General features: G+C 43.3%; 1 protein-coding gene across 1 annotated transcript in view; it reads right to left on the bottom strand.

Annotated features, from left to right (window-relative positions):
• Pgr (progesterone receptor) overlaps positions 1 to 16,939 on the bottom strand; it is a 64,680-nt gene that overhangs the window by 30,383 nt on the left and 17,358 nt on the right. Inside the window, exon 3 of the mRNA XM_005077324.4 lies at positions 14,584 to 14,700. Within this exon, the coding sequence (XP_005077381.1) occupies positions 14,584 to 14,700 (117 nt within the window). The remainder of the gene's footprint in view (positions 1 to 14,583; positions 14,701 to 16,939) is intronic.

The raw sequence follows: 16,939 nt of genomic DNA, 5'->3' as shown, positions 1-16,939 counted from the left end.
AACTAAATAGACAATTCTCAATACATGAGTCTAAAATGGCTGAGAGACACTTAAGAAAGTGCTCATCATCCTTAGCCATCAGGGAAATTCAAATCAAAACAACTCTGAGATATCATCTTACTCCTGTCAGAATGGTTAAAATAAAAAACACCAATGAGTTTATGATGGAGAGGATGTGGAAAAGGGGGAACTCTCCTCCACTGTTGGTGGGAGTGCCCACTCATACACCCACTTTGGAAATCAGTGTGGATATTCTTCAGGAAAATGGAATTCAGCCTACCACAAGATCCAGCAATTCCACTATTAGTCATATAATAGTCAAAAAATGCACATTAATAAAATGACATCTGTTTAACTATGTTCATAGCAGTATTATTTGCAATAACCAGAACTTGGAAGCAACCTAGATGCCCCTCAACTGAAGAGTGGACAGAGAAAATGTGGTACATTTACACAGTGGAGTACTACTCAGAGGAAAAAAAAAACAATGGAATCTTGAAATTTGCAGGTAAATGGATGGCACTAGAAGAAACCATCCTGAGTGAGGTAACCCAGTCACAAAAAGACAAACATGGTATGTACTCACTCATAGACGTGGATCAGGGGAGTGCCAAAGGATGACACCAACTGGCAGTATAACCAATAGTGGAGAGGCTACCTTAAATGCCCTCCCCGATAATGAGATTGACGACTACCTTATATGTCATCCTAGAGCCTTCATCCAGTGGCTGATGGAAGCAGAGGCAGACACCCACAGTTAAACACTGAACTGAACCCATGGAATCCAGTGACAGAGAGGGGGGAATGATGAGCAAAGGAATCAAGACCTGGCTGGTGAAACACACAGAAACAGATGACTTGAACAAAGGGAAACCCTTGGACCCCAGACTGGTGACTGAGAGGCCAGTGTGGGACTGACCCAGACCCCCTGAATGTGAGTGTCAGTGAGGAGGCCTTGGCAATCTATGGGGCCTTGGATAGTAGACAGTATTTAGCCTTGGCGTACAAATGGACTTTGGGAGCCCATCCCATATGGAAGGATGCTGTCTCAGCCTGGACACATGGGGGAGGACCTAGGCCCTGCCCGGGATAATATAACAGACTTAGAAGTTTCCCCATGGAGGGCCTCACCCTCCCTGAGGAACAGAGGGGGAATGGGTTATGAGGTTGAGGGGCTGATGGGGGAGGGGCAGAAGAGGAGGGGGAGAGAGCTGGGATTGACATGTCAAGTAAGCTTGCTTCTAATTTAAATAAAATAAAAAATGGAAAAATAAAAAGACTGAAAAATGAGAGAGTGTTCATGGTTATGCTCATGGTTCAATTTTTACATAAGTCAAAGCATGATCAAATGTTGAGCTTGGTCACTCATCTGTCCTGATTAAATATTTAATATTGAAATAATTTCAATAAATATTAGTATTTGCATTTTAGAGATGAGGTTTATGAGAGTCTAGTGATTTTCCAATTTTATAGAGTTAATATAGACCCCAGCAAGTGTGTCAATCAACAACTATTTTCTGTTTTCCTTTTTTTTTTTCTTTCTTTTTCAGGACAGGGCTTCTCTGTGTAGCCCTGGCTACCCTGGAACTCACTCTGTAGACCAGACTGGGCTTGAACTCACAGATATCCTCCTGCCTCTGCCTCCTCAGTGCTGGGATTAAAGGTTTGCACCACTAACACCCAGCCAAAAGCTATTTTCCCTTTTTCTTTCCTTTTCGTGAAAAGTTTAGTGGTGCCTTGTGCTAGGTCCTGTTCAGGAAGATGAGTTCACAGCAAACACAGGACCTGCTTTGATGGGTCATTTGTTTAGAAGGTAGAAGACAGAGAGGGTTCCTACACTAGGATAAAACTCATGTTAAACAGTGGACACGGTACAAATGAAACAGATGAAGTACAAGGCCCAGGGAGCTGAGGGAACGTGGCAACAGTAGCTAACACAGTCAGGGAAAGATCTTGTACTTGACCCCACTGGGGGCCTTCTAATTGCCTTGATTTTAAAGTCTTCAGACTTACAATTCTTTAGGGAAAGAAATCAAGAAATGCATCAAAAGGAGGACTTTGAACACCAGGAGAATTATTTCTATGATTTACAAAAATGTATAGTGTTATTAAGAGATATTTCCCTAAAGAGTGAAATTGTTAGAATCTTCCCAACCCTATAATCGACCCCCCACCATGAGTGTCAGCCTGTTCTTCCAAAAGTGCTTAGAAAGATATAATAACCCTTCTCTCGTCTGCAGTTATGGTATTATATTATGATACAAAAATGAACCTTGGGTAGGTCATATCTGTATATGAATCCTACCATTTTATAAAATCTTGTTTATTAGGGTCAATTATTTGACCTATCCAATACTAAGACACTCAATTTTAAATTAGTGTGTGTAATTGACACAAGATGAGGTGAAATTTTGCATCTTAGCTAGCTCAAATGTAATGACAGTCACTTTAATACTTCTTCCCTTTATCCAGTGTGTGTGTGGGAGGGGTGTGCAGGTGTGTGTGTGTGTGTGTGTGTGTGTGTGTGTGTGTGTGTGTGTGAATGTGTGCGTGTTCGGGCATATGGAATCCCAAGGTTGATTCTGGAAATCATCCTCAGTTGCTCTTCCAGCTTGTTCTCCAGCATGGCCTCTCAGCTGAACTTGAGGCTGGAATTACAGCAGGGTTGTGTCATATTCACAGCTCTTTCACGGGTTCTGGCTGTCTGAACTCCAGCTCCATGCTTTTGCAGCTAACTCTTTAACCCTGGGCCGTCTCTCTAGACCCCTTAATTAATTTTGATACTTGGTGGGAAAGAAATGAGAGATGATGAATAAATTACTTGTGGTTATTTTACAAACATTTCCCTATTCGTGCATTTTCTCCAACACTCAGCAGTCAGTGTAAGAAATGATGTCAGCAATATGGAATTTGGATGAGAAAAGTCACCAAAATAATTTGTGGAAGGACTAAGACTGATGGAAATGAGGAAAGACGATGGTTCCAGCAGCAGACAAGTGCCAACTCTGAGACACTGCAGGAACCGCGAGAAGAAGGAACAAGGGAAGCTGCCTTTAAGGCAACAACTAAGAGCATCTACAAAGACAAGCTTTCTGATAAACTGTTTGTCACTGCCAAGAAAAATGACAGGTCTAGGCAGAGCTGCATCTTGGCGTCATTCCATGAACTTCCAGGACTAAAGAAATGTATTTGACAAGTAAGAGCAGCTCACCGACAAAAGAAAAGTACAGATCGCTAAGGTTCTGTTCACCAGTGCTAGACACCTGAAGGCAGATCTAGGGGAGGGGAAAGGCAGTTCCATGCGTTTCCTCTTTCCGGAAAACACCAGTCAAGATTTGGGAACTTGAGGAAGGACACAGCCAGCTTCTCTCTCTCTCACCTCCTTCTTCCTCTCTTTGCTCCACCTCAGCAACAGATTCCTATCTTTTTTCTTTGGTGGGCCAAAGTCTCGAATACTTTCGTAACTTCAGCATGCTCCTGCAGTCATAGACTCTATTCTGAGAGTTCTTCAAAGTACTTCTAAAATCTAAACATGAACGACACTGTCCTCTAAAGGGAAACAAAATCTTCTACTGACAGACATGTTCACTCATTTACATGATTTTTCTACCATTTGAAAACTGTACATACTGTCTTTAAGATCATGCTTCTGTGTGTAAATATAATTTGACGACACCAGTATATGTAATGTACTGCTCAACAGCTACTCGATTAAATACCTCTGTGGGTCTTATCTAGGCTCTTGGAAACTTCGGATATTCAGGAGGTTCCAAATAAAGGCCACCTTGGGGCCTGGGGACAAAGCAGTTGTGTCTCCACTTGGCGTGTGGGTAAAGTATCCTCTCAAATTCATAATCACATGCCTCCCTCACCCAGCTCTGGGGCTCGTTATTCTCCTGCTTGGAAGATGTGGGAAAGCCAGGGCTAAAGGTAAGTCCTAAAAGCTGTCTTCTACTGGTGTGATCCCCAGATGTCTGGAACAGTGAAATGTAAATTCTCTGTGCAAGACACACCTTCAGTTAAGGCCACCCACGCAGGACTAACTTCTACTGAATACGAGACCATGGTCCAAAGTTTTTAACATACTATACCCGAGAAACAGCAAAAAACAGTCAGCAGTGAAAACCCGCCAAACAGTCAACCCTGGTTTTGTCTTACTCTAGTCTCTAAGACTTGTTTGCTAGCTTTTTAGGAACCTTAGTGGGCTCATTGTTAAAAGTCCTGAGTGACCAATGGAAACCAGATATAGTACTGACACCACCACCAGTGAAAAACGTAAGAAGCTATGATGCATTTGCTTTCTAAAGTGAGAAGCAGGTTGGGTTTGCCAGCATGCTATAGCAGTGTTAGACAGATAATGATGTTTTTTTGAATCTTAGAATTATTTTTTACAGTATAATTAAAAACACAAGAACACAAAAGCTACTCTCAAAGAAAAAGACAACTTTCTGAAAGAAGCAAGTACATGTGATATAAAGGAAACACAAGGTCTGGGGAAGTAGCTTGATGTGTGTTTCTCACAGGCCTGTGACTCAGGACACAGGCCTGTGATCCCTGGGGCAAGCTGGCTATCTGGCATAGCTTGAATTAGGAGGTTTCAGGTTCATAAGAAACCCATAGTGAATAAAGTAAGTGGAAAGCGATTGAGAAAGTCACCAGGTGACACACTGTTAAAACATGCATGCGTACATGCATGCACACACCATACATACATGCACACACCATACATACGCGCACACACACATTTTAAATCCTCATTAAGATAGAAAAAAAAACCCAAAGCCCACAACCCATGAGCTAGAATACAGAACGGACCAAAGGATGCAGACAACAGCAATGGTCTAGGTAATAGCAAAATGGACAAGGGCGTAGGAGGGTCTCACAGTGTTCTGTGAGAGAGGTGACAAATCAGGACGTGCTACTAAAATGACGCTGGTTTAGTGTGGTCTGCACACTACTCTGCTGTGAGTAAGCAGAACAAGGATGAATGCTGGATACAGCTCTGAAATGAGTGCTGTTTGCTGTGCGTACCGGCAGGCCCCTCTTTTGCTGCTGGTTTCCTCTATCCCTGCAGGAAACATGTGAGCTTGAAACACGGTGTGAGATCTTCAGGGCAAGCACTTGACACCGCTGTAGGAAGTGGAGCACCAGCATGATGTCAGAAGCTAAAACGTAGCCTTGATGAGATCCCCAAGCTTCTGGGGAAAAGACAGGGCACACGGGAGGAGGTTGAGCAGGCGGGCCTGAAGGATGGATGAGAGTTCTTCAACTTCCTGAGGGTCATAATACACATTGCTCTAGTTTGGAAGACATTGTGGGTGTCTCTTCAGCACTTGCATGGAATTACAGAAGGATGTTTTTGTGATGGTTATGACTTCAGATTCACAGAGCACAATGACCACTGTGCAAGGCTGGAACTGCTGTCCCAGACTAAGCTCTAACAACAAGTAGTGCCCTGATACCACTTGCTCCCTCATTTTCATGTCAGGATCTGCCTGTGATTTCCAGTCCCAACAGTGTGTCTACACGTGTGCCTCAAGGAAACACCAACACCAGCGTAACCATTTCTCCAACTATACAACACTTGAGTTTTAAATATATACATATATATACATACATATATGTATATATATATATATATATATATATATTAGTCTAAATTACTTGATGATAACTGAAAAACAGGGATCTGAACTCCTGAATCTGTACTCTGGTAGATACTGCAAGCAATTCTAGGCAGCAGTGTTAACAGTAGCTCTGAAATGAGAAGAGCGTTAAGCATGAAGATGAGATGGAAACACTAGGTGTGGCTTCTGGTTCACACGTGTGGGATTGTGTGGAGCAGGCACACCTGGACCACGAGCTGAAGACAACACAAGGCCGCAGAATTCAGGGCAGTGGATGGGGAGCACGGTCGGGGGCGTGGTCTCCTGAAAGGCTGGCTCGAAGCATAGGAAAGGGGCTGTGTGAGGGGAAGACTGGATGAAGGCCAGAGAAGAAAGAGGTAGCCACTGTCCGCAGCGTGGCTTCGGGCTTCGTTCTGTTTTGTTTTATGAAGAAAGGACAGAACAGGCCTCTGGATTTCTGAGCTGAATTCAGATCGAGGGGATTCTCCAGGAAAATCATGGTGGTGAAATGTCAACGAAAATAGTAAAACTTTTGCTATACAACTCATCTGCTTCTCTAAGAGAAGCGGGCCTGAGCCTTAAGTGAAAGGGAGCTGATGGGAGTGGTCCAGAAACTGTGCCCTCATACAACTTAAAAAAAATTAGTGTATTTGAGTGTATGACTTGCTACAAAAATATGAAGCTACAAAAATTTTCCAACAAGAATTATTTACTTATTTAATTAGTAACTTATTCATTTAATTAGTCCTCTATGTAAGATAAACCGTATTTCTGAAAGAGCTAGTGCTTTAGTACTTTAGCATTCTTTCACAAATGTAAAGAACTGTAATCCTCTCTCTCTCTCTCTCTCTCTGTGTGTGTGTGTGTGTGTGTGTGTGTGAGAGAGAGAGAGAGAGAGAGAGAGAGAGAGAGAGTGTGTCATTTTGCAAAAATGTTTTCTAAACACAAGGAGTTAGACACATGAAAACCTGCTGAGAGCATATATTACCATCCTTAGGGGTGGAACCATCTTCCTACTTAGTAATGCACAGCAATGAACTAGATGTAAAAGTTCACGGTGACCTGTGAAAAGCCAGGGAAGTGATTCATAAAAACAAGACTCACAGACACAGCAAAGACCAGAGCTTCTACATCATTCTCAGGATGAGAACAGTCACTGGAGCAGATAGGAACAAACAACCATTAACAGAATCTATGTCCTGACATGTCAAAACCATATTTCTTCTGACATCCCCCCATAGGATTTCATTAAATCCTGGACAACATTTTCCTCTCGTATTTCACTTTTATTCAAGGGTCTGTATATGAAATGAGAAACCGTAGGAAGGAGGAACAAATATAACTGAAGCAAGAGAGGCAGGGAAGTAGAGAAGAGAGGAAGGGAAGGAGGGAGGAAGGGAGGGAGGGAGGGAGGAAGGAAGGAAGGAAGGAAGGAAGGAAGGAAAGATGTGGGAAGGAAGGAAGGTTGGATGGATGGATGGGTAGTGGGAAGGAAGGAGGAGGGTCCAGGCTCCTTCAGCAGTATGTGAGCAGTGATTTCTTCCACAGCATTCTCCTCTTACTGTGAAGGAAGCCATCTCTGAACTACCTGGATGTCATCAAAAGTGGACACATCTTCTCCTGCCCACAAGCAAAGCCTGCTCTACTCTGGAAACTTGAATTTATGGGTGACAGGAGTTTGTTCTGCAGACTCATGTTAATGTCTCTCATAAAGGTCCAACTATGTTTGAACCCCAGGATACTCAAGTGTACTGACACTTTTTCTGTTAAACCTTATAGATCCACTAATGATATAATCAGGTAGACCATTGTTGCACTTCTGTTCCTCATGTGTCCTTGCACCACCACTATATTTCAATGAATTTCTCTAATGTATAGCCCTTGAAATATACTAGTTTTTAAACCCCAAATTATCTCTCTAAAAATGCTTTATGCCTGGTACCAGAAACATAGCCCACTGCTCAGTGCTGGTGAAGTCATGGTTATTGGAGGAGAATCTACAACCATTTACTAAACCGGCAGAGTTCGTAACAGCAATCTAGCAACATTTGTCTTTGTGCCCACAGTTAGGTGTAGTCTTTACCCCCCCCCCACCAAGGAAACTTCTCTGTGCAAACAGCCAATCAAAATGCAGAGTTGTGGAGCCCATTCTCAATGGGTACATCTACAAAACACTCCTACACCTAAAGCTCAGGGAACATTGCAGACCAAGGGACAGAGAGGATCGGGAGTTTGCTGTGAGACTATGTCTCTTAGTAACATCAGATGCTACACCCATCAACACAACTGTCCAAACATGAGTTGAACAAAGATGACACCAAGGAAGATGACAAACTGGATGGGGGAAAGCCCACAAGGCCCCAGCGACACACAAAGAACTACAGGCAACTGAAGAGAGCCGGGAGTGGGAGAGGTGGTCTTCCCCAGAAACAAGCACATCAATTGGTCTGAGGCCAAATGGTCATCACTGAAAAAAAAAATACACACAAGTAACACTATTTGGTGTCAACAGGCTGTATTTAGGAATATATACGTGTATACAAATACATAGATGATGCATGCAATAACAATGAAAAAAGAGACCATGAACTTGAAGGAGAGCAGGGAGATTTTGAGGAAGGGAAGAGAAGGGGGATGGGGCAACATTGTAATTAACACACAAACTCAAAAAGGAACAAACAAAAAAATGCCGTATTGTATTAGTCCTTATGACACATCCACACTATGGAACTCAATTATTTTGAAGGTAGCATGTTGTTTCGAAAGATAAACTAAGCTGAAACAGCTTAAATCAGTGGTAGCCTGGAACACTGTTGGAAATGTTTGTTTGTTTTTTAAAGAGGAAAGATGGCATGTGTTTAATTACTTCCGGGGTAAGGACTCAAGTAAGCCTGGGGTAAGCAGTGGAGACTACTTAGGACGCATACTTTAATTCCCACCTTAAAGCATTGGTCCCTCTCTTTAGCCTACATGTTCTTATTTAATTGAGTTTATGCAGTAGGTATTGTATAGCAAAGCTCTTACTGTTTCATCTATATCCCCAAGAGACTACATATTTGTTTTGGCCACTTTGCATCTTTACATTAGGAAAATGGAGAATCAACCTTCATGCCAGCCAGGCCATAAAATTTCTTATGTATATCCCTTGTCACATTTTAAATATTAAAAGTTTCCCTTCGTTCTCAAACGTAGCTCACTGACAGAGGCCTACTCTGCAAAGGGATTCACTTCTCCACGATTTCAGAAGATCTGGGACACAGGGTGGCAATAAGAAACAGCAGTCAATGACAAGAAAACAAAAGCACAGACAAGGACATTTGCCAACAGGCTCCTAGCTCAACATGTGTCTCCAATCTGTGAGGCTGCAGCCATTGGGCTCTAAACTGTTGGATCCTATCATGAAACACAAGCAGGAGAAACATAAAGAAATTTGAAGCAACTGCAATAGGCCTTCCCCGAGTTGAGATTGGTGCTGCCTTTTGTCTGGGGCTACTTCGGTATGTACCCACAGCAAGGAATCCTTCCAATGACATTCCATTTCTTTTGTCTTCTTGCATGTGTGCGTGCGTGTGTGTGTGTGTGTGTGTGTGTGTGTGTCTGTGTGTGTGTGTGTGTGTCTGTGTGTGTGTATGAGCCTCACATGTCTCTCCTCAGACATTATCTCTAAGGATTCAGGCATTATACTGACTGGCCTGTCCCTATCACCTGCAGAATGCCCTCAGACAGTACCCTGCTCATCCCAGGGTTCCTTGGTTGCTTAGTCTGCATGCAGGTGCAAAGGACCCCTTTAAAAGAAAGACCCTGCCCACTTATGCTCTCTTTCCTTCTCTCCCCTGGGGCACACAGGACTTATCCTGTCTTCCTCTTGTCTTCTGTCCTCTCTCTGTGTCAGCTTACCTCTGTTCTCTTTCCTTCCCTTTTCCCTTCCCTTTCTAATAAAACTTCTCACTTAAGCTCTGTTTGCTTGGCAAGTTTGTCGCCCACTTTGGTCACCCTCGGCTGCTGTGGGATCCGCCAAGGTCCCCCAAGAGCATTATTCCTAACACTATCCACTCTGTTGAATGTTACACCTGAACTTGTGATAAAGTAAGAGTCACAGCTCATGAGTAGTGAAGAGAAAGCAAGCCGTGTGCAGACACAGATGAAGGTGACCCAGAGCACAGGCTTCAGAAGGGTTGTGGAGATGACTGCGGAAAAGGGAAAGACGAGTTCAGCAATGGAAGACTGGGCAGAGTGAGAAAATCGGATTTGCTTGGAAAGTTCACTTCTCTACTGTCGGGTGAAAGGAGTTCAAACCCCAGATCCCTGTCGCTCTAGGAAAACTATGCTTCACTTCCTTTTACACTAACTCACATTCTAGAAAAATCCTCACCATCATGATCTTGTCCTTACGCCTTCCTGCCTGTCTTCTACTGGATTCCCAGAGTTCAGCCTGGTGCTTGGCTGTGGATCTCTGCATCTGGTTCCATCACTTACTGGATGAAGGCTCTCTGAGGATAGTTAGGGTATTCACCAATCTGACTACAGAGGAAGGCCAGGTAGGTCACCTCCTCCACGAATGCCAGGAGTCTTCTTAGCTGGGGTCATCCTTGGGAATTTCCCTAGCACCAGGTTTCTCCCCAACCCCACAGTGTCTCTCTCTATCAGGATATCTCCTTCCTTGCTCTCCCTCTCCATCCCTCCCTGCCTTGACCAAGCAGTTCTTGGAGAAATCTACAGAGACAGCTGAACCAAGTTCTTGGAAACTCATGAACTCTAGACTGACAGCTGTGGAGCCTCCATGGGACCAAACTAGGCCCTCTGCATGTGGAAGACAGTTGTGAAGCCTGGGATGTCTGAAGGACCCCTGGCAGGAGGACCGGGATCTTTCCCTGGTGTATGAACTAGCTTGTTGGAGCCCATTCCCCATGAGGGGATGCCATGCCTAGCCTTAAAGCAGGGGGGAGGTGCTTGGTCCTGCCTTAATTTAATATGCCTGACTTTGTTGACTCACCATGGGAGCCCTTAACTGTCTGGAGGAGTGGATGGGGGGTAGGCAGGGTAGGGGGAAGATAAGGGGAGGCAGGAGGAGGTGTGAGAGGGAGAACTTTGGTTGGAATGGAAAATGAAATAAAGAAAATAGAGACCCCCAAAAAATCCTTCCCAATATGTGCAGCACAAACTGTTTGCTTTATATAGACCACACTCCTTTTCCTCTCAATTAGTGTTAACACTGTGGGGCTCTTAGAAACATTAGTCATAGCTCCCAGAATTCACTCTGGCCTCATCCTTCTTAGCATAATACTGTGGAATGTGGTTCCAGAATGCTGCCTTCCTGTCGAGGTAGGAGAGCTAGGAGCAGAGACAGCTATGCAAAGATCAGCATGTGAAGGAATCCAGTTTGCAGAGGAAGCCAGGGCTTCCCTGACTACAGGAGCTCTGAAAGGCGACAGGCACTGCAGGACAAGGCTCATGGAAGGCCTGGGGGGGTCTCATCTCCCTTCTTTCCCACCTCTAGCCCTTTTGAGACCAGGCCACAGGCAGGGTATGGTGTCCTCCAGGCTCCTGCACATCTCTGCCTGGTAATCTCTACCCCTTGCTCTCCAGACTCAGACCCACATCTTTTACAATTCAGTTATCTTAGTAGAGAACAGAGCACTTTGTAAGTAGCAAAAACAGCTCTAAGAAGGGTGTATAGCACACTACCGAAACCATATTGATCTAATCCATTCTTCCCCTGGAGGAGTGAAAACCACCTGTTTTTGACAGTACCTTGAGTGTGCATTTAAATGTTTGGAATATATTTACTTCACTTTAGGAAAATTATCACCATCAAACTCAGTTCCAGAAATGACCTTGCTTAGGAAACAGCTAAGTCAAATGAAGAAGTGACCCATGGTAAGGCTCCGGAGCAAGCTGTCTTCTCGACACTCATGCATCTATTCACCTGCTCAACATTGTTCACAGAATCTTTTGTCCTTCGGCAAGTGTGTCACTTACCCCACTGCAGAGTACAAGCCCCATGAGGGCTGGAGTTTGTGCATCAGTGTCTGCTACAGCGCCCGACCGAGCATGCTAAGAAGGCTAAAACAGCTGCCCACCAAACCCAGTGATGTGTTGATCTTCACCACCCTAGGACTAGAGTGACCCTGCCCAGCCTTTCTGAAATGGTGAGTTCTGGATATCAAGCTCAGGGTGCTCCTGCTTCCAAGACAAGCATTGTGCACAGTGTGAAATTTTATTTTGTGCTATTATCAACAAGAGGTAGTAAGAGGAGTAAAAGGGCGGGAAGGAAGAAAGGAATTTAGGAAGGAAGGGAAAGGAAGAGAGGGGAGAAAAGAAGTCAGGAGATGGAGGGCTCAATGCTAAAACAGTGATCTTGTAGAATTGTGAAAATACAGTCATAATTATGGAGGTATTAGGTTGTGGTTTTAATAATGTAGTAAACTGACACAATGTTTGCGTAGAGACAGAATTAAAAGATTATACAAGCTTGGATGACAGGGAAAAGCCCAAGAACATTATAAGACAGCACGAGGTTAGACCTGAATCATCAGACATACTCTGAAGACTCTTCCCAGAACTCTATTTCTAATCTGTGGTCAAAGGGAAGAATCCTTTAAAGGTATTTAGGGAAGAATCCTAGATTAAAACTCCTAATGAATGGGTCAACCCATCTCCAGTGGATGGATGACCCGACACCCATTAGTATGTGGCCAGTGCAAACTAGACTTTGTACTCTGCCAATTGTTATTATTTTAAAGGAGGCTGGGAGAAGGAAAGAGAGAGAGAACATGAAGTTGAGTACGGAGGTAAGGGGCTGATCTAGGAGGAGCTGGGGATTAGTAGGAGTTAAATACGATCAAAATTCATTATGAAATTCTCAGAGAATTGATAAAAAATGTTATAACCCTGATGGAAGTGGATCATTAGAAATCCCGGTGTTCTCTAAGGCAACCATGCCATAAGGGAAAAGAAACAGTGACAGGACAGGTGGCCACAACATCTCCAGTCCTTCTTGTAGCTCCAACAGCGATATATGTGACTTGTGGGGAAGTCCTGCTTCACAAACTGTGGGAGATTACAAAGACTTGTGAGGATAAACTGGAACAGGAAAGAGGAGGCCATTGAGGTGCAGGACTTGAGAAGACTTGAAAGTAGGTATATTAATGTAGTCCCTGCCCTCTGAGCACCTCCCCAACCAGGAATTGTATGGACACATTGGAGACTTGGGCGTTGACTTGGGGAAAATTGTCTCTAATCATGAAACCATAAAATACTAGGAATGTTGCAACTCAGTGAATTATTGCAGGTCAGCAAAGTGGCCAGCATGTTGAATGGGTGTTAATTTTGCCCAAGAACACTGGCAAAGTTTTTAGGGAGGAAATAACACTTGGGTGAGGTTTTAAATTTGAAGAATATTGGTCTAAAAATAACATTTCCCAAAGGAAGAAATGTGGAACATTGAGGGAACACAGCAAGCTTGCGTTAGGCGGCTCCAGGAAGAAAGCTTTTAATCTCAGCGTGTAATGCATGTCTCATTGTGCTTTTGACAGATTTATCCATACACAAAACCAACTCCTAGGCATTCTTCTATGGGATATGATATCCCCCTCCCAGTAGAATGACACTGCATCTGTCAGCCACACTCCATGGCAGGCCTTGTGCTTAGGAGGCGTCGGCCAACACAAACTGGGTCCCACGGCATTTTATTCTTAAGAGAGAGAAACAGGGGGAAGTTGTGTGGGCAGGGAGGTGAGAGGAAATCTGGGAAGTGTTACTGAGGGAACAAATATGACCAAAATATATGAAATTCTCATGAAAAACCACAATTATTATTTAAAGTCTAACTCTAATATGTTCATGAGTATGTTTGTGAAAGCGTGTGTGTGTGTGTGTGTGTGTGTGTGTGTAAGAGTGTTCGTGCATTCTTGTATGTGTGGTTGTGGAGGACAGAAGACAACCAAGGGTGGTGTCATTCCTCTTTCTTCTCTTTTGAGACAGTGTCCGTTAACAGTCCTGGAGCTTGCCAAGTAGGCTAGACTGACTCGCCACCAAATCTCAGTGACATTTTGTTCTTTATCTCTGTAGAAATTGGGTCGTAAGTCAGTGTTACTATATCTAAACTTTTTAAAAAGGTGGCTTTTGGAGATCAAACTCATGAACTCAGGTTTACTATGTCTCCAGCCCATGACTCTACTATGTTTCATTAAGTGTGTGTGTGCACATATGTGTGCAAGAGCACACACACACACACACACACACACACACACATACACAGGCACATATATGCCAGGCTGCACATAAGGGGAACAGACTACAACTTTGGGAAGTTGATTTTCCCCTCCTACTACATGGGCTCTGAAGTTTGAACTTAGGCTTGGTGGCAAGCACGTTTACCTACTCACTCATCTGCCAGGTTCAACTTTAATGTATTTACTACTATGTTATTAAAAGCCATAGGGAGCCTAATTACAAAAATACAGACAGGGAGTTATTATCACGCATTTATGAAATGGATTTTTAGTTCATGTTGGTTTAGTTTGTCAAGGCTTAATCTGCATCTCACAAAGTTTCAGAATCAAGTTCTGAGCTCAAAGAGATCTCTATTCTCTTATTCTACAGTTATGAATCCTGATGTCCCCAAAGGGTTGGTGAATTATTTAAATCACGCAAGTAGTAAGGAGCAGAACCTAGACTCCAACCCATACTACCTGAAGGCATGCCCAGGTATTACCATAAAGTCTACTGATACACAGCCTAGACAGATGGGGGTTCCTCTCCCAACAGAACTTAGCATGCTGGAAGTCTATAGCATTAACAGGATTGTATAGTTGGTTGCTTCAAACTAGAGTATGAATGGTCACTAACAATAAACAAGACAAACAAGAATAAAGATGAATGAAAATGGGATTCTTCTGACTCAGTGTTATAAGATAGTATACTGTTGATGCACTATTGAAAACATCAGCATTACCTCCAAGGACCATGCCAGCCTGACAGCACTTTCTCAGGCGACATGCTGGGCAGTTTTTTCTGCGGATTTTGTCAACAATGCAGTCATTTCTTCCAGCACATAAATAGTTATGTTGCCCTAGAAAATGAAAAAAGTACAAGTTATTCACAAGTTCTAAAGACTCCAAGTTAAAGGGTAGACACAGGGCACCAAGTTAATGGTCCTCACAGCCAGTCTTGCTGGTTACTGCTAAATCCTGGAAATGAGACAGACCTCACCTGGGACTTCAGGGTCTAAATGAGGTGGATGGTGAGTGCTAGAAACAACTGTTTACACCTAAATAAGGAAGCTGTGATTATCAAATTGACTACAATTTTTATGTCAAGACAGGCAAAGAGCTGCTTAGTCCAACATTTAAATTCCAGGGGGAAGAGCATTTCTAATAACTGAGCACATTGACAGAAAGTTAAAACTTTAAGGGGTTGACATAATCCATGTTACATGTCATGTGTCACTGTAGTGGGCACCCACAGAAGATTGGAATGGATGTACAAATGGTCTAAATGATTCTGTAATATCTGGAAGCACAGCCCGTTCTAAATTGTGATCATCTTTGGAAATAAATGCTGGGACGTCAGAACAGGGAAGCAGACACAGCATAACCTAAGGTAGTTACAGGTTAATCTCTGTGCAGTTTGTTTGGCTAAAGGAACGTGACAATCATGCAGCCCCAACTACAACATAAAGTCTGTCCTGGAGTGGTTGATACACCCAGTGTCACTCTACTGGAGAAAACCAATTATTCTCCCAGAAGGTATAAAGGACAATAATTCAGTGTTAACCTTTACCCAGGTAGCTAGATTTTCATTCATTCATTTATCCATTCGTCCATTAACTCATTCAAAAATATGACAAAATAAATATAAGCTAAAACAAAAACTATTACATTGAAATTGGACAAATTGGACAGAAAGAAAAGATCCCAAGAGAAGGCACTAGAATCAGAGACCCACTCTTCGAACATATAGGAGGTGTGCGTGGAGAGGGAGTTGTGGAAGGAAATATTGGGAGAGACAGCTAAAATTAAGTGGGGGTGAGGTTGAGGAGTAGTATGGAAAACTAATACAGTAGAAACTTTTTAAAATACATGCATATATTTAAAGGTGATCTAAATGAAATTGCCAAATAATGGAGAAGAAAGAATCTCCACTGACCATCTCTTGTCACCCAATGAAGTGTCCAGTACTGGGATTGGGTTACATCTAATTAAGTTATTGACCAAAGGGACCCATGGGAATTCCCAAACAACCCAGGCTGTTGCCAAGACCATAGGGTTGCTCTCCACAAAGTGATACAAGGACCCCTTGCTGAAGACAACACCTATATTGAACATGATATTCTGCTGGTGCCTACACAAAGCCTCCACCCCTATGTTCCAGCCTCTTTTGGTACAAGAAGATGTTCTGCATGTTATCAAAAGAGTAATATAAACACCAAGCCACAAACCTTTTTTCTACAGGGTGTTTATGCTAGGGCAATGGTGGCCCAAAGTTTGGGGAAGTAACCAACCAATAACTGATTTGACTAAAGGCCCACTCTACCACACACTGCTTGGGCGACCAAAAACCTGAGACAAAATGCCCAGGAACTTAGGGGAAAACCAAATAACACTGCTCTAAAAAATGAAAAAATAGTGATAAGATTACTCCTAATGACATTCTGCTGTACTCGTAGATTAAAGCATTGTTCATCTATCAGCAGAGAAGCCTTCTCCTGCACCAGATGGAGACAAACATAGAGACCCACAGTCAGAGATTACACAGAGTGAGAGACGTTGGAACACTCAGCCCCAAATGGGAAGTCTCCATCAAATCGCTCCTCAGGGAACCCCATGGAAGAAGAGGCAGAAAGAGGTTAAGAGCCAGAGGGAAAGGTGGACACCAAGGAAGCAAATCCCTCTAAGTTAAATACTGAAGCACATGCACAGGGCCTGCATGGGTGTGCACCAGGTCTCTGCACATGTGTTGTTCTTCTAGAATGGGAGGACCTTCCACTCTTAATTGGAGACAGTATCTCACTGAGCTGCCTGACTTGGGTGCTGGGACCCAAACTCAGGTCCTTTGTAAGAGCGGTACATGGTCTTAGCCACTGAACAATCTCTCTGGCCTTCGTATTGCCTTTTAATAAGAGGATAAGTGAGAAAATGCCATTTATGTGTGACAGAAGGTCCCAGTATTTCATTCTTTTTTGGAAATAAGAGGGAAATATGCAGAAAAAAATGTGAATAATTGTGGCATGTCTCAGGAATTATGACCCAGAGAGTGGAGGTCAAGGTGGTGTGACTTGGTGCACATGGAGAAATGCCTATAGCAGTCCT

The sequence above is a fragment of the Mesocricetus auratus genome, unplaced genomic scaffold, assembly GCF_017639785.1.
Source record: "Mesocricetus auratus isolate SY011 unplaced genomic scaffold, BCM_Maur_2.0 Super-Scaffold_100040, whole genome shotgun sequence".
In the NCBI taxonomy this organism is placed as follows: Eukaryota; Metazoa; Chordata; class Mammalia; order Rodentia; family Cricetidae; genus Mesocricetus; species Mesocricetus auratus.
This window is presented reverse-complemented; position numbering and strand designations above follow the sequence as displayed.